The sequence below is a fragment of the Pleurodeles waltl genome, chromosome 2_1 (assembly GCF_031143425.1).
Source record: "Pleurodeles waltl isolate 20211129_DDA chromosome 2_1, aPleWal1.hap1.20221129, whole genome shotgun sequence".
NCBI lineage: Eukaryota > Metazoa > Chordata > Amphibia > Caudata > Salamandridae > Pleurodeles > Pleurodeles waltl.
This window is the reverse complement of record NC_090438.1, coordinates 262,778,505-262,802,980: the sequence shown is the minus strand read 5'-3', so window position 1 is coordinate 262,802,980 and position 24,476 is coordinate 262,778,505. Positions and strand designations below refer to the sequence as shown.

Here is a 24,476-nt window from a genome sequence, read left to right as displayed (position 1 = left end):
GTGAGGGTCCTTGCTTGGACAGGGGGTAACCTGACTGCCAACCAAAGACCCCATTTCTAACATATTTTATCTGCTACTTTCATTGCTGATTTGCCAGCACACGAATGGATAGTGCCGGGCCTGTCAAGACTGGCGTAACTGTGCTGGAACTGTCAGAAGGCTGGGAGTACTGTAATGAGTTAGGAACCCTCTGTGTTCATTCAGATGGTATATAGGCTGTCAGTGGGTCGGAAAGAATCTCTGGAGAAGGGACATTTCAGTGTGTTGTTGGTGAAGGAAGGGTAGAAGCTTCTGCTGGGTCATGCAGCAATAATCTCACAGCAGTGTGTGGTAAACGTCCAGCATTTTCTTTATTCATGGTAAGGAGACTAGAATCACTGAGCCAAGTTTATCATCTGCAAAAAAATCACCCTGCCTTGGATACCATTAACTAGCACAGTAATCATTTGAAAGAAATAAAGGCTGGGCTTCTCCAATCAGGACACACGTGACCTGCAAGGTGCAAACAGATGTTTGAGGCATGTGCATTAACCAGCTGAGCTATTTCTAATGCATATTGTTAGAGGATATTATACAAGAAACTATTTTATTTTTCAAATATCTTAAAACATTTAACATACACACATGCATTCAGGCATCTGGACTGGTAACAAGAAAATCCCTGGCAAAGAAAAGTCATATCATACCGACAATGCATAGAGTACATGTGGCATGCAATTGCTTGTTCTGTGTGTGCTTCAAGGTCCGGTGCATCCCCACTGCTTGCAGCACTACATCAGCTCTCTGGTGAGACACTGACAGTTATGAGGACAGAGACCCACTCTCTCTCCCGCCACAAAATTTCATATGTTTCAATTAACTAATATTTAAAAATGCTTCCATTATTAAGTCCTGTGAATGGATGTGAGTGGCCCATTTCTTATAGTGTTGCTTTGGAAAGTTTTGGAGTCTGATGGCTAAACATTTGTAAAACCTCTTTGTGGCCCACTAGGAAGAGTGCAGCATGTGCACTACCACAGTGTTCTGAGTATTAAACTGCTGAATTATCTAGCAGCCCATCCAAAACATTCCTGTTGGAACTTTAGTCTATATCACCTCTTTCTTTGTCTGACACTTCCACAACAATCACCTTCCTTTTTGTTACTACTTTTCACAAAGGTATTTGTGACATAAATCTCTGCAAACCAAGTGCATTCCCGTAGGTATTCATAATATATGTGGATCAATTCCCCTGAAACACAACAGCAGCGTTCCTCTATTCCGAAGCAGAATGTGATTTATAAATTTGTCAATCATCTTTTTCTCCATTATGCAACTGTGTTTAACCTAGGTCATTCACCACTTTTAAACTGGGATTTCTTATTAATCGTGAGTTGCTTTTGATGGAAGCCTTCTAAATTATCCCTCATAGGGAAACCTAGGCACAGAAGAATAACAAAAATGTTGAATGCCCGATAATCCATTTTTTACAGTTAAGCTGTTGACACTTCTGTCAAAGATAGGGTTGTTGGCTGTCTGGGGTCTGAGCACTGGTCAAGCAGCAACCACAATTATTTTTAGAGTAAGGCACAAATAAACCACAAATTAACCTATGCTCACCCTCTGGTAGCTTGGCATAGAGCAGTCAGGCTTAACTTAAAAACAATGTATAACGTATTTATGCAACACTTCAAACAGTAAAACCCTGAAAGCATCAAACAAAAATGATCCTACACAGGCTGGAACAAATAGAACTTAATTTAATAAATAAACCAAGACCAAAATGACAAAAATCCAATCAGTAGAACTTGAGTTATGAATTTTTGAACAATTATCTGTAGAATAGCACTTAGAAGCAAAAAACACCAACTGGGGATATCTGGTCACACCAGATAGTGACAAATTCAAAGGTTACGGGCCACTGTGATAAAGAGCGGGCCAGCTACAGGGACCCAATTAGGACCAATTAGTACCACTGAACAAAAGTACCTTAAATCTTGGTTGCAGAGCATTGCATGGATCCCAGGCTAAGATGCCTCAGCAGCTGATGCGATGCATTTGTTCTGTGATTTGGCAAGGCTACGGTGTGAGGACCTGTTGCTTCAATGTCGAGGATCCCATTGATGGGGCTTGCAATGCGAAAGCCTGTATCTGGGATGTGCTGGGCAGCAGCGGTGATATGTCGGTCCCAATGAGCAGTGAAGCTGCGATGCAGAGCTTTGGCATCATCATTGAGGCCACCATCTATGAGAGATGTGAGGACCTGATCCAGAGAAGTGCCGAGCAGTGGTGGTTCGAAAGGCGATGCATTAAACCCAAGATGCGAACTGCGGCAGTGATGCAATGAGTTTAAAACAGCACATTGAGGTTCTGCAGTGGCAGGCCTGAGGCATGTTTAAAGAGCTACTTAAGTGGCTGGTGCAATTAGTGCTGCAGCCCACTAGTATCATTTAATTTACAAGCCCTGGGCACAGGTACTGCACTTTGCTAGGGACTTATAAGTATATTATATATACTAATTGAGTATATGCTAATATTATCATGTTTTAGGGAATGAGCACAAGCATTTTAGCACTGGTTAGCAGTAGCAAAGTACACAGACTCCTAAGGTTAGAAAAAGCAGTCAGAAAGAACAGGAAGTCTGAAGGCAAAAAGTTAGGTTGGAATAAACTGCTTTGTAAACTCATTCCTCGATAATGGCCTTAGAAACAGTTGGCACTGTACAGAAGAGCCCGACTAAATATTTGAAGGTTTCATCATGTTGCCAGTGTACTTTGGCTTTCTGTCAAACGCTTTAATGCATTGTTGGACTTTCTATGATTTCTGGATGAATTGTTTGTGGTGGAGCTGTCACTGGCCTCTACTTTTCTCGTACCGGTCTTAATTTACCTACAAGATAGCCGCATAGTCCATCGTGATATGGTTTTGTGGAGCTTTTTGGAAGTGCAGACTGATATAAAGTGTGTCGGGCCACGGAAATTCCTGACTAAACAACAAAGGACGCGCAGCTGCTCTAGATGACTCTTTAAGTTACCAGCTTGCTGATGACATCTGCAGTGACCTGAGAGTCGTGTGTTAAAAGCTCATGAAATACAGCCCAGACGCCCATCCTCTCTAGGTCCAAAGATTCGAATTAAAATGGATGTAATAACACTTGTCTAAGTAGTTTACAGCATCAAAGATGTTGTGACATGTGGCACCTAGAAATCATTACCTCTGCAGCTTAAAAATGAAAGACTATGGAAAACGTAAATTATGGGAGCCATTTGTTCAACTGGCAGGAAGATGCAGGGTGTTCTGGGGCCAGAAAGGACGGCATGCTTCAGCCAGCACTTACCGCAGCTTTCCGTTCTGGCAGCGTGGCTCACATCCCACAACCGGCTAATTGCACGTATTTGGCGGAGTGCCCTAGTGGCTTGCTAATTGACTGTGATACTTCTGTGAAAAAGTGTCATCAAGAAACAAGATTATTTTTATGAAGCACGAGAGTAGCGCTGTGCTTCAAGAAATCGTTTTTTTCTTCAGTGTTTAACCGAAAAAAATGCAATAGGGATTAATTAAAGTATTACATTTGACATGCTACAAAAATACAGAGGTACCCTGCCTGCTTTTTATGTATGCAACTATCTGTGTTCTCTAAAAAAGGATGGGATATGGTGGATGTCCTCCATTTGCCAAAATCAAAATAATCTACTTTCTGTGGCGTTCTTTGTAGGACAGCAAGACGTTTTCACACGATGACTTTACTCCTTAGTTTAGGGGATTGTTAAGTATTGGAAACTCTTATTGGTCAGCAGGTGGCAGCATTGCTTCAAAATGTTCAATTTCTTTACTGTCCGAATACGGTATGTTTTTTAAAAATATATCTTAAGAGTTGTGCTCTATTGCAAGCAGAAAGAATATGAAAAAATATATTGGCACTTTTTCACTTTCATCGTTTCCCATATTCCGGAAGAATATCCACAATGCAGAGATTTAAACACTTTTTGGATTTGGGGGGAAATGTACAGCAATAAAAACTCGCTACTTCCATTCATACGATCGGGTCACTGGGATAAGGTCAATCTGCGGCTTTGGCGTTTTCTGCTACTTATGGATTTGTCCCATTTTCCACATAATCTATCATCTACTGCATGATCTACAGATTTTAAAAAGAAATATATTTCTAGCTCAAAGGGACCAAAAGTTACTAAAATGCATGAGACACGTGTCCGTGAGCAGTTGAACGCCATGAGTAGTCATCTTTAAATTGCTTATTGCTATATTTGGGTGTTTAAATGGTTCTAAAAAGTAAACATATTTTCCCAGCCTGCTTTGTCATGTGTAAAAATGACAAAGTAATGAGGTAATAGTATCAAAAAATGTGCTGCATTATGCCATGTGATTTGTCTTTTCTTGCTGCATAATTTAGTCAGTCCAGCTGCACAGCTTGATCCTTCCTTGGGATGCACCAGAAAGCTTAGTATTGTCCCTCTTGTCACATTGGTTACGTATGCGTGACAATCTATGCATTATGTTAACCAAAGTCAGTGCTTAGTTTGTAAATAAAAAGGTGCAGGTGCCCAAAGTCCTCCTCTTAAACATGCAGTTGCTGCAATTGAATGTGGGAACATGGACTACTGAGCCAGCGTAATTCTGAAGCCATCTCGGGCCTCTTCAATTCATTTAAAGCCACTCCCTGCCCATTCAGCTCACTCTTGCAGCTTTCTACTTTCTCCCTTTGTGACGCTTTTCCGTTATTCCCTTCCTCCGTCTGTCCCATATGTGTCTTTTGCTCACAACAAATGCTTGAGACAGAAGAATAAGCCCTGGTCCTCAAATATAAGTGCCGGTCCTCAGCCCAGGAGCCAACAAGCATAAATTAAGCACTGACAAAAGTACGAATAGTTCATTTGTAAAGTTGTGCACTGAATGCTGCAAAGGAAATATGCTGCAGCACCTGCCTCACAATTCCAGTGGCTCTGCATATGATTAGTCATGACAAATGTTTCAGACAGCCACTAACATGTTACTGTTGTTTTACATCAGGAAGGGGATCTTAATAGTGTATGTTTGGAAGTGTTCTCGTTAGCATGTGGGTGTGGGTTGTGTAGTGAGCCACCCGGACTGTTACAGGTGCCCAGGTGAGCCGGATGTATACAGCATGCACCCTTTACCCAGGCGTGGCCAGAGGTTATAAATAAAAGGGATGTAGCCTGCTCAAGGTCTTTATGCCCATACTATATTGGCAGTGTTGTTCAGTCATTATTTGCCCTGCATGCATCTACAGCGTAGGCCTCATAATAAGGGTCAGATCTGCAGTTGCATGTTACATTTGGCAAAGAGGGCGGATGTTCCCCATGTGTTTCACCCTCTCTGAGTGCACCGCACTCCACCATGACCCAGTGCCGAGTTGCTGCTACACACGACGCAACGCGTCTAAACCCAGGAAAGAAGCAACGCTTACCACCTCAGCCTGCAACCTCCCTCGTGGTCAGGGAGCCTGCCATTCCTGACTCCTCCATCGTCAGCGGACAAGAGCCCCTCAGCACCATTAACTACACTCCAGCGAGCTGCCCAGGAAGATGCCACATAACACCCGCAGGCCCAGCTGGGAACTATGCGGCCGAGCGAAGGCTCGCCAAGCTCTCACATTGAACCATTGCAGTGACATGCATCTTGGGCTAGTATGAAGGGAAATCCAAAGAGCCTTCACAATAAAGCACTGTCCTCACCTACAGGATGCTCACGTGGTATTGAGACAACAGACAGCTCTCACACTGCACCTCTATCACAAAGTGTCATTGTTTCCCTAGTACTGAAACATTCAGGTAACATCAGGGTCTGAGCTCCAACTTATTCATCTCTCCTTATTACATGCACGCACTAATAATACCAGCACTAACCCTTCTTAGAGCGCTCACAATGCACCTCGATGCAGTGCTGCAGTGTGCATTATATTCGAAGAATTACACATCGGCATATGTCACAAACAGACGCCCAAATTGTACCTTCACCATGCAATCAGAAGATATTACTGAACTAGCCAAAAAGCTATACCCTTGCAGCACCATTCACCACTCTTCCAGTACACTGACACACACTGAAGTCTCAAAAAGACCCTTTACCTGCTATGTAATGTGTATCGGTATTTAAGTGTTGAAATTCCAAACATCCTAGAATACACTTCTGTCTTGTCTTGACCTACAACGTGCCCTGCAATCTCAGAGATACATTAGGCCCCACTCACCACCGTGAGCAGTAGAAGCGCATCTCTCCTCCTGGTCAGATAATTTAGAGATCAATATACGCAGACATTATGTCTACAACCTGCCTGTCTTCAGGTGAAACAGAGAGAGGGCCAAATCATTCTTAGAATGTACAAAGGCTCATAAAATTAGCGTTGTTGAGCAGGTTAACAACAACACATTTTACCTAATGTCTTAAATTAGTTCAGAATAGAAATGCTTCTCAAAGTGAATCATTGAGGGCTCTGTGGGATGTATCAGAACTGCCTAAAACACACTGTTTGTGCAGCTCAGTAAGGTGAGTCTCCTGCAGGTAGTCATTTTATTGTCAGTAATTTAACTCGGGAGTTTCACGGTGTGATGCAGAAATCTGTGATCTGCAGGTAACACACAGATTACATCTCTGATTATCCTGCACAGATGTGGATATAACCTACACGTCCTGAGTTCTTAGCCAAACAGGTGAATGATGTGAAATTTACCCAGTCCTTTGTGCCGCCCTGAAATCACAGGATCCAATATCAATCAGATAACTCAGGGAGTACATGTGCCAGTGAAAAATATATTTTATTTTATTTGTAGCTTTTGTAAAACTTTGCAATACACAAGCTGTCACCTCAGAGTGCCATAAGAGGGTCGTGGGGTGAAGACAAAGGAAATAAATCATGCAAACACAAATCCACATTATACAGGGCAATATGTGGTAAAGAGACAACTGTGTCCGCCAAGCTGCGTACGCCTCGAGGTGAATTACTATAAGGTAACCATGCGTCCAGCAAGTAAATGTTAAAGTAGAGAAGGAACAGTTCATCCTGTAACTGGATGAAGTTTACAGATTCCCTGCAATGCCAGGAGCGGAAAAGGGGTACCTTTAATAACTGGAGTATTGAGTTCCAGAGGGAGCAGCCCTGCAGATAAAGAGACCTACCTTTAAATCTCTCAAAGTTAAGGGGAGGGCAGCAGGCAGGTTATAAGAGGATGGTTTCAGGCACCTGCGTGGATGACGCTAAGGGATGGAAGAGACTGAACGGCTAACCTAGTTGATGTGCGGTACAGAGCGTGGTGTTGCTTCCTGGAGGCAAGATCCAGCCCAATTAAGAAGGTGCAGAATCCAGAGTGGAAGCTGCAGTGCTCAGTGTTTAGGGCCCGTAGGTCACGGTGTGTAGTGGCGCTAGACACTCTAAAGAATACCGTGCCTGCTGCTCAGCGACTCATGTAGCCGGAAGAGGAGAGGTTTGCATCTCACCAGCGGCAGCTCAACATTTACACGTTTCTTCAAATTCGGTACTTTTTGTGCTGTTTGTTCAAAATGTTTATACATTTTGTTTGTTTATAAACAAAATCAACCTTTAATTCTTAACAAACACCTAAACGTTAAAAAAAAAAAAAAAAAATTGGGAAGAAACCACCTCTGGGTGTTGCCGCCCCGAACCTCCTCACCCATTCTCCAATATTAGAAAGCGTGCATCAACGTTAATAGGTCAACTCGTTGTATAGGGAGGATAATGTTGTTTCTAAATTAAATGTAGTGGAGCTGGTATTTTTTCATGAGGTCCATGTTAAATAGTGAGACATCTGAGAAATAGTGAAAAAGGCTAGTGCGCTTGTTAGACTTTTCATCCTTGGCGTGGTCTCCCTTAACTTTTTGCCTCTGTTTCCCAGGTTGTTGATGTGTGCTGGACTCTGATTTTGCTGTTTTTGTTACTCTGGGCACTTTACCACTGCTAACCAGTGCTAAAGTGCAAGTGCTCCTTTACAAAAGGTGTATGTGATTGGCTTATCCGTGATTGGCATATTTGATTTACTAGTGAGTCCCTAGTAAAGTGCACTAGAGGTGCCAGGGCCTGTAAATCAAATGCTACTAGTGGGCCTTCAGCACTGGCTGTGCCACCCACATAAGTAGCTCTGTAATCATGTCTCAGACCTGCCACTGCAGTGTCTGTGTGTGCAGTTTTATCTGTAAATTCGACTTAGCAAGTGTACCCACTTGCCAGGCCTAAACCTTCCCTTTTCTTACATGTAAGACACCCCTAAGGTAGGCCCTAGGTAGCCCCAAGGGCAGGGTGCAGTGTATGGTTAAGGTAGGACATATAGTAATGTGTTTTATATGTCCTGACAGTGAAATATTGCTAAATTCGTTTTTCACTGTTGCAAGGCCTGTCCCTCCCATAGGTTAACACGGGGGCTACCTTTAAATCTGATTAAAGTGTAGATTCCCTTTGGGAGCAGGTGGACATCTAGAGATTGGGGTCTCTGAGCTCACAATTTAAAAATACATCTTTTAGTAAAGTTGATTTTAAGATTGTGTGTTTGAAAATGCCACTTTTAGAAAGTGAGCATTTTCTTGCTTATACCATTTCTGTGTCTCTGCCTGTTTATGGATTCCCTATCTGGGTCAGTTTGACAGTTGGGCTGGTCGCACCTCACACTAGACAGTGACACAAAGGGAGCTGGGGTGTAGCCTGCATATCCTGATGAGCCATCTGTGCTAGGAGGGAGGGGAGGAGTGGTCACTCGCACCTGAAAGGGCTGTGCCTGCCCTCACACAATGCAGTCTCCAACACCCTGGTGAGTGTCTGGGGCCTGGCCTGGGCAGGGCAGGATTTCACATTCCAAAGAGACTTTACTTTGAAGTAGGCCTACTTCAAAGGAGAAATTGGGTATAAGAAGGGCACCCAAAACCACAGACTTTAGAAACCCTTCTGGAACCAAGAGGAACCTCTGCCTGGAGAAGAGCTGAATAGCTGAGGAAGAAGTGCTGCCCTGCCTGTGACTGTGCTTTTGTGGAGCTTTCCTGCAGTGCTGCTTCTGCCAGAGTAAGAGGGCAAAGACTGGACTTTGTGTGCCTTCCATCTCGTGAAGAAATCTCCAAGGGCTTGATTTAGAGCTTGCCTCCTGTTGTTTGAAGTCTCAGGGACAGCAAAGACTTCTCTCTGCCAGCACCTGGAGTCTCTAGAGAGACTCCTGTTCTGACAAGTGGTGCCCTATCCAGTCCTTGGGCCCTTGAAAGGAAAGCTGGTGGAAATCCAAGGAAAGCGACTTCTGACGACTTCAGACCGATGCCACTGCTGAATCCAGTGACGCCGCCTGCACCCGACGCTGTGACCTTCGCTGGAACACGACGCTCTTCGCAGGCCCGATGCCGCTGCAGCCCAGCTGAAGTCTGCGACTCCGTGGAACTCTCCGCACCACGTCGTGAACGATGCCGCACGAAGTGTGCGGATTCAACGTTTTGCACCGACGCCGCGATCCCCGACTTTGCTCATCGACTTGTTTTCACTCTTCACCAAAGGTACTGTACTTGGTGGTCTACGCAACTCTGTGTCTGGCGCCGCTGGTGTCAGCTTGTTGGGAACTACTCCGTCACAACGCCGTGTTAACCCCTCATCGAAGCATTTTTGTTTCTAAGCGCTATTTTTTAGTTTAATCTTTAAAAATTCATAACTTGACTTGTGTATGTTGGATTTTTGTCGTTTTGGTCTTGTTTTGTTTAGATAAATATTTCTTATTTTTCTAAACTGGTGTGGTGTCATGTTGTAGTGTTTTCATTGAGTTACTGTGTGTGTTGGTACAAATACTTTAAACCTAGCACTCTAGAGTTAAGCCTACTGCTCTGCCAAGCTACCAAGGGGGTAAGCAGGGGTTGGCTGAGGGTGATTCTCTTTTACCCTGACTAGAGTGAGGGTCCCTGCTTGAACAGGGGGTAACCTGACTGTCAACCAAAGACCCCATTTCTAACATTGGTGGCAGCGGTGGGATTTGGACTTGTATTTGTACTTGACATACAGTGATTAAGTGTACACTACTGTTTGAGTTCAGACCACTACGTGACCACATACTACTTGCTTGGTGATCTTTTTATTTTTTCTCTTGGGGACTGTTTTTGTTCTACTTCCATTTTTTTTCACTGATTCCTTGATTGACTTTCTTTGGAACTTCATTTGGGAACTTGTTTTTCTGCCTTTGGAACTTTGCACTTGTTTTTGAATCTTCATCATGTCCAATGCTGGAGATCCGTCAGTTGGAGCTGACTTTGACCTTGAGAAATTGGAGAGTTATACCAAAGCTCAGTTGAAGCAGTTCTGTAAAAGTTTTGACTGTGCCAGTAAGAGCTCATCCAGGAAGGAGGAGCTGCAAAAGGCGCTGAGGGCCTGGGTGACAGCCAAGAGCACTGAAGGGCACACAGAGGATGAGGGAGATGAGGAGGATGAGGAAGAGTGTTCAGTACACAATGGTATTGTGGGTGGGCCTGTTATGTCCAGGGAGAAGGTCTCCAGGGCAGGTAGCAGTGTCTCATCAAAGGGTCTGACACCTAAGGAGTTACAGGACAGACAGGCAGAAAGGGAGTACCGATTGGAGCAGAGGAGGCTAGCCCTTGAGGAGAGGAAGTTAGCGATGGCTCATGAGCTTAGCTTCAAAGAGATGGATCATAGAAGCCAGTCCAGTAGAGATGGTGGCAGTAACCCTACAGTGCAGCCTGAGAGGAGGGTGCACATTCCTAAAGACCTTGTGAAAGATTACAAGAGGGAGGATGACATATACTTGTGGTTCAGAGGGTATGAGTCTGCTCTCCACATGAATCTGGTCCCTGAAGCTCATTGGGGGGCGGGTCTGTGAAAGCACTTTGAGGTAGAGGGGAGGGATACACTGACAGCCTTAGAGGATGCTCAGAATCTCACCTACTCTAACATGAAGGATGCCTTGCTTACAAGGTATGGTCTTACCCCTGATCAGTGCAAGGATAAGTTTAGGTCCTACAAGAAGAAGGAATCCCAAACATGGTTGGAATGTGTTGATTCTTATTGCAGGTCACTGGATGGTTGGGTGAAGGGCAGTAAGGTAACTACGTATGAGGGGCTTTACAATCTGATTGCTTGGGAGCACTTGTACAGTTTATGTTTTCCAATGCTGCGCCAACACCTGATTGACAGCAAGCTGACTGACCCCAGGAAGCTTGCGCAGGAAGCGGACCGCTGGAAGAGCACCAGGGTCCAAAAGAGGTATGGGGGAGACCACGCCAAGGGTGGGCAGGGTCCCTCTCAGAAGAAAGGGGGGTTAAGGGCAAACAGGGGGAGTTCTCTAAAGGGCCCCAAACTGATTCCAAGGGTAAGGATTACCAACCCCCCAGTGAAAAGAAGCCATGGTTCTCCAAAGGGAAGCCAGTGGCAGGTGGTTCCCCCACGTAAGTGTTATGCATGTGACTAGGTGGGTCATGTGAGGGGGGACCCCAAATGCCCCAAAAGTACACTGGCACCCACTGGTGTACCGTGCCAGGGTTTGGCCAGTGTAGTGCGTGGGGAGGAGTTGGTTTCAGGTGGGTGGGAACCAGCTGAGATGACCCTTGTCTCATTAGGGGACAGTGAGATGGTCCAGAGAACCCTAGTGCCTGAAAACACTAAGAAGTACAGGCAGTGGGTGAACATTAATGGACAGAGGGTGGAGGCTCTGAGAGACACAGGAGCCAGTGTGACTACAGTGAGGAGTCAGCTGGTGTCTGAAGAGCAGATTGATCCCCGGGTACTTCACCAAGTAGTTGCAGTGGACAACTCAGAGCGCCTGTGCAGAGTAGCGCAGGTTCCCTTTGAATGGGGGGGGGTCTCAGATTCCTTGAAGGTAGCTGTGAGTCCAACCATGCCTGTTGATTGTTTGCTAGGCAATGACCTGGAGGATTCCCCTTGGAAGGAGGTGGAACACAGGTCTCACTTGGAGATGTTGGGTCTGCCAAGGTGGGTATGCATATCCACCAGGTCAATGGCAGCCCATCAGGGTAATCAAGAGCCCCTGGAGCCTGAAAGAGTGGCCCAGGGGACTGCCAAGAAGAGGAAGGGCAGGGGGCGCGGGAACCGGCCCCAGAAGTTCCCATGGTCCCGGAGGAGGCAGAGCCTGAGGGTGACGCCCGCAGCCTACAGGGGAACAGGTGGCTGAACTGGGGGAGGTCCCTGAGCTGTCGCAGTGGCAGCAGGAAGGGGGGCCCACCAGGGAAGCATTCTGTGCAACACATAAGTCATGCCCTACTTTGGAGGGTTTGCGGCAGCAGGCGGCAGACCAGGCGGCTGGCAAGGAGCCAGGATCCCACCTGATTTATTGGGAGGATGACCTCTTGTATAGCGAGCCTAAGGTTCCTGAGCCTGGGTCAGCCCGTGTGCTGGTGGTACCCCAGTGCTTTAGGGCCTTCCTATTGCGGTTGGCTCATGATGTGCCTTTAGCTGGACATTTGGGGCAGGACAAGACCTTTGAGAGGCTTGTCACCCACTTTTACTGGCCCCTAATCCACAGGCACTCAGATGCACATTGCAGGTCTTGTCAGACTTGTCAGGCAAGTGGCAAGAGTGGGAGGAAATGTAAAGCTCCCCTCCAGCCTTTGCCTGTTGTCAGTACTCCCTTTGAGAGGGTAGGCATTGAGATTGTGGGGCCTCTGGATCCCAAGACAGCCATGGGCAACAGGTTTATCCTGGTCTTGGTGGACCACGCCACCCGGTGCCCAGAAGCCATTCCTTTGAGATCAATCACTTCCCCTGTGGTGGGTCGTGCATTGATGGGGGTTTATACCCACATGGCGTTCCCCAAGGAAGTGGTATCTGATAGGGGTACCAACTTCATATCCACATATATGAAGTCTCTGTGGAAGGAGTGAGGGGTAACCTACAAGTTCACCACCCCTTACCACCCCCAAAGTAATGGTCTGGTTGAGAGATTCAACCACACCTTAAAAGGCATGATCATGGGCCTGTCAGAGCCCTTGAGGCGGAAGTGGGACGTCCTCTTACCATGCCTTCTGTTCGCCTACAGGGAAGTGCCTCAAAAGGGACTTGGGTTTAGTCCCTTTGAGCTGATTTATGGCCACACTGTGAGGGGACCCTTGAGTCTGGTTAAGGAAGCTTTGGAGAAAGCTCCTAGTAAACCCCCCAAGGATGTATTCAGTTACATGCTGGCTTTGAGAAACCAGACTGCCCACTTCAGGAGTCTCGCTCAGGAGAACCTGGAAGCAAGCCAGGAGGATATGAAACAGTGGTATGACCAGAATGCCACTCTGGTCGAGTTTCAAACTGGTCAAAAAGTGTGGGTGATGGCACCAGTGGAGCCTAGGGCGCTCCAGGATAAGTGGACTGGGCCATTTGAGGTGGTGGAGCGCAAGAGTGAAGTCACCTACCTGGTGGACTTGCGGTCTCCAAGGAACCCTTTAAGGGTCCTGCATGTCAACCGCCTCAAACCTCACTTTGAGCGTACTGAACTGTCCATGCTCCTTGCAACGGATGATGGGGTAGAGGAGGAGAGTGAGCCTCTTCCTGACCTCCTGTCTGCAGGAGAAAAAGATGGGTCAGTGGAGGGAGTGATCCTCTCCCCCTCCCTGACTGAGGAGCAGCAATGTGACTGTCGCCACGTGTTGGGACAGTTTTAATCACTGTTTTCCCTGATCCCAGGAGTCACACACTTGTGCACACATGATGTGGACACTGGGGACAGTACACCTATTAAACAGAAGGTTTACAGGGTGACTGACAGGGTCAGGGCATGCATTAGGGATGAGGTATCCAAAATGCTTACCCTAGGGGTTATTGAGCACTCCAGCAGTACTTGGGCCAGCCCAGTGGTATTGGTCCCAAAGGCTGCTGCACCTGGTGCCACCCCAGAACTCATGTTCTGTGTGGACTACCGGGGACTCAATGCGGTCAGCAAGACTGACGCACACCCCACCCTGGAGCTGAAGAGCTCATTGACCGGTTGGGAGCTGCCAAGTACCTCAGTACATTTGATTTAACATCTGGGTACTGGCAGATTGCCTTAACTGAGGGGGCCAAGGAGAGGTCAGCATTCTCTACACCAGATGGACACTTTCAATTTAAAGTGATGCCATTTGGGATGAAAAATGCCCCTGCCACCTTTCAGAGGTTGGTCAACCAGGTGTTGGCAGGACTGGATGAGTTCAGTGCCGCCTACCTGGATGACATTGCTGTGTTTAGTTCCACATGGGAGGAACACCTGCAACACCTCTGGAGAGTGTTAGAGGCCCTGCAGAAGGCAGGCCTCACTATTAAGGCGAGCAAGTGCCAAATAGGGCAGGGTTCTGTGGTGTACTTAGGACACCAGGTGGGGAGTGGCCAGGTGGCACCCCTACAGCCTAAGATTGACACAATTCTGGCTTGGGAGCCTCCCAAGACCCAGACTGAAGTGAGAGCCTTTTTAGGTCTCACAGGATATTACAGGAGGTTTGTTAATGGATATGGTACCATTGTTACCCCCTTAAATGAGTTGACTTCTAAGAAGCAACCCAAGAAAGTGATCTGGACAGAGGCTTGCCAAAACGCTTTTGATGCCGTGAAGGCTGCCATGTGCACAGCACCTGTGCTGAAGGCACCTGACTACTCCAAGGAGTTTGTTGTGCAAACAGACGCCTCAGAGCATGGTATTGGAGCAGTACTCTCACAGCTTAATGAAGGGGGCCTAGATCAACCCGTAGCCTTCATTAGCAGGAGGTTACTACCCAGGGAACGTAGGTGGAGTGCCATAGAACGTGAAGCGTTTGCTGTGGTCTGGGCACTGAAGAAGCTAAGACCCTACTTGTTTGGGACTCACTTCCGAGTTCAGACCGACCACAGGCCCCTCAGATGGTTAATGCAGATGAGGGGTGAGAATCCAAAACTGTTGAGGTGGTCCATTTCCCTAAAGGGGATGGACTTTACAGTGGAACACTGTCCTGGTACAGAGCACGCCAATGCTGATGGTCTGTCCAGGTTCTTCCGCCTTAGTGATGAGAACTCCCATGAGGTTGGGAAGTTGCTCCCCACTTTCAGCTGGGGGGGGACACGTGTTAGACTTGGCATGCTTGGTGTGTTCTCCCCTAACTTTTTGCCTCTGTTCCCCAGGTTGTTGATGTGTGCTGGACTCTGTTTTTGCTGTTTTTGTTCCTCTAGGCACTTTACCACTGCTATCCAGTGCTAAAGTGCAAGTGCTCCTAGATAAAATGTGTATGTATTTGGATCTCCATGATTGGCATATTTGATTTACTGGTAAGTCCCTGGTACAGTGCACTAGAGGTGCCCATGGCCTGTAAATCAAATGCTACTAGTGGGCCTGCAGCACTGGTTGTGCCACCTACATTAGTAGCCCTGTCAACATGGCTCAGACCTGCCACTGCAGTGTCTGTGTGCAGTTTTAAACTGCCAGTTCGACTTGGCAAATGTACCCACTTGCCAGGCCTAAACCTTCCCTTTTCTTACATGTAAGACACCCCTAAGTAGGCCCTAGGAAGCCCCATGGGCAGGGTGAAGTGTATGTTTAAGGTAGGATATATGCTAATGTGTTTTACATGTCCTAACAGTGAAATACTGCCAAATTCCGTTTTCACTGTTGCAAGGCCTATCCCTCTCATAGGTTAACATGGAGGCTGCCTTTAAAAATGATTAAAGTGTAGATTTCCTTTGGGAGCGGATAGACATGTGGAGTTTGGGGTCTCTGAGCTCACAATTTAAAAATACATCTTTTAGTAAAGTTGATTTTAATATTGTGTGTTTGAAAATGCCACTTTTAGAAAGTGAGCATTTTCTTGCTTAAACCATTCTGTAACTCAGCCTGTTTGTGGATTCCTTGGCTGGGTTAGTTTGACAGTTGGGTTGTTTGCACCTCCATCTAGATAGTGACACAAAGGGAGCTGGGGTGTAGCCTGCATATCCTTATGAGCCATCTGTGATAGGAGGGAGAGGAGGAGTGGTCACTCACACCTGAAAGGGCTGTGCTTGCCTCACACAATGCAGTCTCCAACCCCCTTGTGTGTGTCTGCGGCCTAGCCTGGGCAAGGCAGGATTTCTCAAACAAGAGAGACTTTCCTTTGAAGTAAGCCTACTCCAAAAGCCAAAATGGGTACAAGAAGAGCACCCCAAACCACAGACTTTAGATCACTTCTGGACATCAACAGGAACCTCTGCCTGGAGAAAAGCTGAAGAGCTAAGGAGAAGTGCTGCCCTGCTGTGACTGTGCTTTGTGGAGCTATCCTGCAGTTGCTTCTTCTGCCTGGTGAAAGGGATCAAAGACTGGACTTTGGTGTGTATTCCAGCTTGTGAAGAAATCTCCAAGAGCTTGTCCTGAGCTTGCTTCCTGATGTAGAAGTCTCAGGGCCATCAAAGACTTCCCCTGCCAGCACCTGGACTCTCTGGTGAGACTCCATCCCTGCCAAGTGGTGCCCTATCCAGTTTTGGGGCCTTGACAGGTGAAGCTGGCAGACCAAGATAGAAAATCCATGCAACCACCGCCGTGCGGGGTAATTTCCGACGCACCTCCGAGACGCGTCTGAAGAAATGACGCAGCGCTGGCTTCGTGGCTGAAATCGACACTCCACCTGCAGCACGGCTGCAAGATCGACACATGCGGCTGGAGAAACAACACACTGCACCGCTAACGGAGGCTGGTAACATCGCAACCCACACAGTGCAGTTTTGCTGATACTGCGCGGCAGGATTTTCACCGCAAACCTTGTTGGGTGCGGAAAAATGACCCGACTGCTTGCCCGGATTGAAGCATTGCTCTCCTGTGGAGAGGAAAAATGACGCACGCTGACCGGAGGAGAAACGATGCACGGTCTCGCTTGCGGGTGAGAAATCGATGCATCGCTAGCCTTTTTCGGTGCACACTTGCCCGTGCGTGTTATTTTGACGTTACCCAGGTACTTTTCAACACCAACAGTGTTTTTACTGTTTACAAAAGGATATAAGACTCTTTTGCTTTTGAAATTAATAAGTTGGCTTGTGTATGTTGGATTTTTGTCGTTTTGGTCTTGTTTTGTTCAGATAAATATTTCCTATTTTTCTAAACCTGTGTTGTGTCATTTTGTAGCGTTTTCACTGAGTTACTGTGTGTGTTGGTACAAATACTTTACACCTACACTCTGAAGTTAAGCCTACCTGCTCATGACAAGCTACCAAGGGGGCGAGTGGGGGTTAGCTGAAGATGATTCTCCTTTACCCTGACTAGAGTGAGGGTCCTTGCTAGGACAGGGGGTAACCTGACTGTCAACCAAAGACCCCATTTCTAACATGCTGTAAATGTCCCAACCTGCTGTTTGAAATGTGACAATCCATTTTAGTCACACAGACCTGCCCCTATGTGCAGTGGTGCTGCTTTCCCGACTGGACAGGCCAGAAATTTATTGCAAAATAAGGTTGTCCTCTGTGAAAGCGCACTCCCAACAGGTTATGCAATTGGGAAAATAGCAAAGCCAGCAACTCACAGTGAATGCACTCTCTCTTTAAACAAGGAAAGAGATGTCTGGAACACCTCCAGCAAAGGCTGCACCTACGAGGGTGAAATACTTTTTATTTTTTCTCTGCTGATGAAGGGATTAACCCAGGAACACGTGTCCAAAGATGAATTAACAACACAAGGCCTGGAATAATGAAAATGCTTAAAGAATTCACTGTGAGTTTCTGGCTTCGCTATTTTCCCAAATACATAACCTGTTGGGAGTGCACTTTCACAGAGGACAACCTTGTTTTGCAATATATATATATATATATTTATATATATATATATATATATATATATATATATATATATATATATATATATATATATATATTAATCTTCAACAGATGGGCTGATGGCCATCTGACGGCTGCACCGATCCCGTTAGTCAGATCCCAATTATTGAAACAGAATCATATCCAACAAGCTCAAATTCAGTTCATTGAATTTATTTCTTATACGGGTAACACAGAGTCTTGAGATAAGATGTCATATATATATACACAAACATATATTATCGTCAATGTGCCACTGCTCATCCATTGAACCATAACAAATTGAACAAAATCTTGACTGACTTAATCTAGGGAATGGTCAGTAAATGCTATGTGACAAACAGAACCATCTTTCATCTTTCTTTTCTCAATAGTTTTTCCTCTCTCTCAAATACACAATACATCTTAATTTTGTTGTGATATTTGGGAAGTAGTTGCACGACTGTCTTGCCTCTCTTCTTATTAGGTAACTTCTCCCACATTACATTACATGGAATAATAATTCTGTTACAGTAGAAGATAAGCAAGCACCTTCATTAATTTTACCTTTGAAAGTGCAACTGGAGAGGAGATTAAATGCACATTTTCTTTTTCTTTAACACTCCCTTCTCTCGTGCCTCTACATTTCCATGCTTACCCCTATCAATATTTGTAACATAACCATTTGTACCTGAAATCAATGTCAGCCTACATTGCAGAAGAAAAACTGTCTAGAAAATACAAAGCAAGGTGTGCAGCACCAGCATAAAAGGAAGCTGTGATAAGGGATGCCTGAGAGATGGCCAGATGTGTTTAATAGAAAAGGGAAGGAGGGACCTATAGTTCCTTGCAGAAGAGACCATCTGGGACCACGTTAGAACCTGAAACACGAATTGAGGGAGTCTGAAGAGGGATGCGAATGAGCAGGGACGGAATGAGATGGAGACGTAGAGAGGAAAACCGTTTGAAGCAGGCGCCATGTTAGAGACAACACAAAAGCAATGATCTTTTATGTGAAGTAGTTTCCATTATATTTAATCATTATACATTTTTGTATGCTATTTTGATGTACATTTTGCTCTACTTGAAAGTGGCCTTCAGATTCTCTTCTTGGCTTAGGATTTTAGTTTAGGGAGAACTCAGGTTTACTTTATTCAATGGGAATATCTCAAACGTAATTTCTTCAGTGAAAGTCCTACTTTGAGTTGAAGTGTTGACGTGGAAAAGGCATTTAGCAACATTTAGGTCAGGAGGGTTTACTAGTATTATAGGCCAAGTCTACTACATGATGTTGCTAAGCTTCTGTGTACAAATGAAACAGAGCCGTAAGCAATATTTATGCTTCGCCTCCAATTTATTTTCAGCAGCTCCTCTTTGGCTTTAAGGGATCCTATTTTTTTAATTAAAAAAATAAAATCTCTTACCTTTTTATATTATTTCCTTGTCTACGACTCATTAAGGGTTATTTCTTTACCGTAAAACTCCGGATAGCCTGCCCCGGATTTCGGCAACTTGCAAATCAACACCATTTGCTTGGCAAGAATCCTCATATATTTCTCACAGAAGTTCCAAATAGTAAGTTACAAAAATAGCATCTACTTTTATGAAGCAAGGAGCGAGACCATTAAAACCTCTCTTTGGTTATTGTTCAAGTTGGTGTATTAGCAAGGATAAAGAAAAAAATAATTCACACACAGTTCATTCATGTGACCAGCAGATGGTAACAGACTGCTGCAAATAGGTATTTGACTGTAATCAGATCAAAGAGAAAGCCAACTGAGTTGCCAAATCTGTCTTTTTTGTGTTTCCAAAAGAATATCTGCAGATTAATTCAGCAGGAAATGTTACTACTTTAAACCTCCTTGCATTCATGATTATTAATATTAGCCTTCTTTGGTGCATCTTGAGTCCTTTTCCAAAAAGGGGATCTGTTGGTTTGATTGTTATATGTATTCTAAATAGACAAACTGCCATTAAAAGCAGTCTTCAAGCAAAGCAAACAGATAAACGCATGACAGACTACAACACCACCAGTGGTTCAGTTCTTAAGTCCCAAATCCATCAGGACAGTCTCTGCCTCTCTCTAAACCCATCCCCTATTTAGATGAAGTCTCCTCTTTCGGTCATGGTCAAGAACATTTTCTCCTCATATTGGGACTGGAGCTAGATAGTCTAACAGGGACCTGGGAATGATTAGAAGCAGACCCTGGTGGTCTTATTTAGTATTTCGAAGTCAGAAGAGTTAGTGTGAAGACTGACCTTTGTTATTCAAAACATTCCAGCATCTTTCCCAGATAGTTAATCTCTTTTAGAGAGCATGCTTTTTTACAATACCCCACCCAATCTACAGTCCTTAGAGAGCAGTGTCATTAACTCCAGACAGGAATGTGTATTGGTCCGCTCAGGTAGGGTGAATGGCAAAACTGGTGATGAACCAGATTTGGCTCAAGCAGCAGAAAGTACATTTTTATAAAGCTACATTTCCAATGAAGTTATAAAAAATATGGTTTCAGCATTAAATTACATTTTTACAACTGAGCAGAAAGTAATTTGGAATCATTTTGCATCAAAGGTAAAGTGAGTGGTTCAAATCTTCCTTGGCTAACTGCAGACAACTTCTCAAGAATGACAACGCTTTATCATGGCCAGTTTCTGTAATGCAAGAAGTTTGGCAAGGATCTGCTCCGGCCTCCACACTCTTTAGCCTCTACCTCGAACTACTGGATGACATTGCAAAGTGTCAGGAACAAATTACGTTCAATAGGCTGATGGCATCCAGTTTTTTAGGACGCTTTTCTCCTCAATGACCTCCATACAAGCATACAGGCTTCAATGTTTAATAACATTAAATACTGGTTGACTGGACACCATGTCAAACTGAGATCCTCACACCTCTCTGCTTCTAAACATGTTCAAACTGGCTAGCCACCCTTGGCATACCGTAATGCACTCCTACAATTATCAAAAGCCCCAAGTTACTAGGTTTCATCCTCAATAACCTCTAAATCTTCAGAAGCATATTAACAATCAGGCCACACAAGCTAACTCATCTCAGAATTAAAGTGAGGACCAAAGCTTTCCTTACCAGAATAAGACCTCAAATAAATAGTCCACGTTTTATTATTTTCAAGAGTAGAATACCGGAATTCCCTACTCTAAGTCACTTCTATAATCCGCCATGCCCCACCTAAAGCCACCTTCCACACAGCTATTAGACTGATTAAGGGGACTAATTGCTTTGTGGATAATACTCCCTTACTTCTCTCCTAGAGCTGGACCCCTATCAAGGGCAGGTCTATATTCAAGTTCGCATTCTTATTTGGCAAACACCTTCACTGTCTATATTCATTAACGTGCCAGGAAACTGCCGGAAGCAATGATGAACTATGTAGCTCCGACACATTAACACTTTCTTACTGTAAATCGCGCTCTCCAGTAAAAAAGCACACCCTGAACCAGTCTTTCGTCAACTTCTCTTCCAAAGTTTAAAACGCAATTCTTACTGCTCTCTGGCCGATTACCTCCTTTCTTACATTCAAAATAAACTTCCAAAATATTCTCAGAAATATCTCAGAAATTGTACAATATGGATTGTGCCAGTCACTTCTCAGCTATTTATTTTGTGTGTTGTGTACTTTATGCATATTGGCATTAGGGATACTTCCTAAATATTAATCTTAACCCCTTTGTCCTGCTTTATTACTTTCTTTACTTACGCTTTGTGTAAAGTGTTTTGCTGTTCCCAGTCCTTGCACGTGCTATGTAAAACAAAAAATAAATGAAAATGTGCTTATTTAAAAAACAAACAAAAAAAAACAACAACAAAAAACAACAGTGTCAGGATGTGCGATTATAATGAATAATAGTAGAGGAACAAAAGGTTCAGAGAAGGGAATTGATTAATACCCAGGATGTGCCAGTACTGAGGAGGCTGTGTTTTTTTTTAAAAGCTAATATACAGAGGCTTGAATATGCCTTCTAATTTACTCATGTGCCCTAATAAGCTGTCATTATTGCTAAGAAGCACACGGCTCAATACATGATTACCAATATGTGATGCTGCGCTTATGTAATTGATTGCAACAGGACATTTGGAGTCAATAATAGTGGCTGGTTGAGTTCACCAGAAGTCTTTGAACACATTCACATCATACTGAAGAGCAGAGCCAAGTCTTTTTCCGAACACTGATAAGGTTACTATGATGTCAGCTGCATGTACCCATTATCCAGATTGTTTAATTAGCAGCTTTTAGGACGTACAGCAGAAGAACATCCTAAAACAACTGTTTTAAATGACTACATAAATATTTTGTAGGATTTGTCCATCAAAATGAATGCCATGGTATCGCAAGCCATGGCCCGAAATTGAAAAACTTGTTGTGCAGTGATAACGGAGCTAAATAACTCTGGCATTCAAAGGCTGGAAAACAGATATTAATAGCCAAGTGCGCAGAGGAAACGAACGCTGAATGGTCATGTTTTGATGCTAATTACGTCAGTTCATTAATGTCCACTTGCATTACAAGTTACTATCTGACAACACACGTCATTAACCTGGAGTATTGAACTATGGTCAAAGCAATTGCTCAAAATATTAAATTGATCAAAATATTACATTTGTAAAGCAGTACGAATAACGTTTGATACATTCCTCAAATAACGTTCACCTTGGCTGATCTCTTGATCCATTAGAATGGATATAATTTCTGCAAACCCCTTCTTTCTCCTATATCTAAGTAATAGTGATTATAATAATTGCACTGAAAATCAAGTGATAAACTTACGGATGTAAGTGTTCTACCGCATGGCATCTCCCTTTCCACAAAGCAGATGGTAAGGGAAGTTAGGATGCAACTACAATAGTAATACCCACCTCTAAGAGACTGGGTTATTAGTTCGGGGGAGCGACTAGCGACATAGGGCAATGTGTAAAAACTGTAATAAAGTCAAAATACAACAAAATAAAACTCCAAAACTGAATTAAAAAATAAAGTAAGCTTCAACAAATAAAATGACACCAAAATGCCAAAAATCCAAAAAGGGGAGTCAGATATATGAATTTTTAACATTTTAAATAAAAACAGCACCAAAAATCATTAAGTGTCAACTGTAGTAAATTGGTTTTGGTAGAACAGGACCTAAATGCAATTAGAGGCCACCTGTGATTAAGTGGTCGTCAAATACATAGACAAGGTTTGAGGTGGTTGGAGGTTTACCTTGGGATTTAGCCCCAAAAATAGAAGTCAAATTCAATTCTGAACCACTGTAAGGTAATTAGACCCCTTACTCGCATTGCTCGTTGTAGTTTGTTCAAGCCCGGAAGATTTGCTGGGTGTCGTCAACATAAGAGATGACAGACCATAAGAGATGACAGAACAACCAAGTGATCTTACCAAACTGAATATAGTTCTTAAGCAATACAGGAGTTAGTGAAGCACTCTGATGGACTCCATAGATCATCTCCTGAGGATCTGCCCTAAAAGAAACAATTTCATTGTCTGACAGTGATCTGTAACTAACACTGGACTATCAAGCCCTAATACCTCAAGAAGCAGTAAAAGGATAATATGTGAGGAAGTGCTGTTTTCATGTCATCCATGGACATCAAGGCATTACAATTACTCATGTAATTTGTTTTGATTTTACTAACTAAAAAGTAGCTAAGTCATTACAAGAATCTTGTGAGGCCAGTGCAGAAGGGCACGGCGTTTTGGAGAGATGAATCATCTAAAAGTAGGAAAGAGTTTTCTAACCCAACTTTCACAGTCTAGTATAATTTTACTACATAATATCACTTAGGCATAAAAAGTTCTTTTTTTTAAAATGTAAGTTTTTCCTATACTTTTTTACATCGTCTGGATCATAGGAAGCCTGCCATTTCCTCTTGCCTTGCTTTATATTTAGGAATCTTTTCCTCAAAGAATCAGTATACCATTTATTTATTGGCTTAGAGGCCACATATGCATTTGTTTCTATTGAATAATGGCTGGTATGTACTGGTGGGTAGTAGCCCTCATAGTATGCCTCCTAAAAAATAATGAGACATGTTTATTCTCAATGTGCCATATTTCTTAGTATAAAATAGTTTCTATTGCTTTATGTGTCAGAGACGCTGTAACTGGGTGCCTCTGATGCTGATTCAAATGATTCACTGTCTAAAATACATGCATACATAGGGATCACATGTATGGTGTAATTTTACCTCTGAGTACATCTCCTCGCATGAGCGGGACTCAAGGCATTCCAGGGTGCATCTTCAAAAAAAAGTGAACACTCACTAACGTACATGTTTATTTCTGTTCATAAGTGGAGTCAATCCATTTCCGGTATAGTAACATGGATGAAACACCTCCAAAAGCAGGAGTTCTGGAAAAAGGGGCCCTAGACAGAGATTTTCTTTACCCGGGTGCAGAAAATAAAAGTAGCCCATGCACATGCACTTAATTCTAGGCAACTAGAAATTGTTTAACAACATTTTCTTTCATACTTGGTTGGAGTATTTATTCTTTATCAGGAGTGCTAGCACAATATGGTTCTATCCAATTCTCTTGGCTAACCCAAATTCACCTTTGTGAGAGAGTAGACACATTTTTAGTCACCTAAAGAAATCCTTGAGGTGACAAAACATACATCTCATGCCATTCCTCCTCCATTATAACACACCAAGCAAGCATAAAGTCTAGAACCTTTCTAACAAATCTACACTCTTTCGTGATAAAAGGAACCAATGACAATTACAGCGTTTTTACTATATCATTGTATTGTAACTATTCTGTATTAC

General features: G+C 44.0%; 1 protein-coding gene across 7 annotated transcripts in view; it reads right to left on the bottom strand.

Annotated features, from left to right (window-relative positions):
- FGF13 (fibroblast growth factor 13) overlaps window positions 1-24,476 on the bottom strand; it is a 1,071,467-nt gene that overhangs the window by 408,504 nt on the left and 638,487 nt on the right. The window contains exon 2 of one of the 7 annotated variants that reach the window (XM_069212432.1): window positions 21,412-21,453. The exons of the other annotated variants lie outside the window; for them this stretch is intronic. Within the exon in view, the coding sequence (XP_069068533.1) occupies window positions 21,412-21,453 (42 nt within the window). The remainder of the gene's footprint in view (window positions 1-21,411; window positions 21,454-24,476) is intronic. 7 annotated transcript variants of the gene reach the window in all.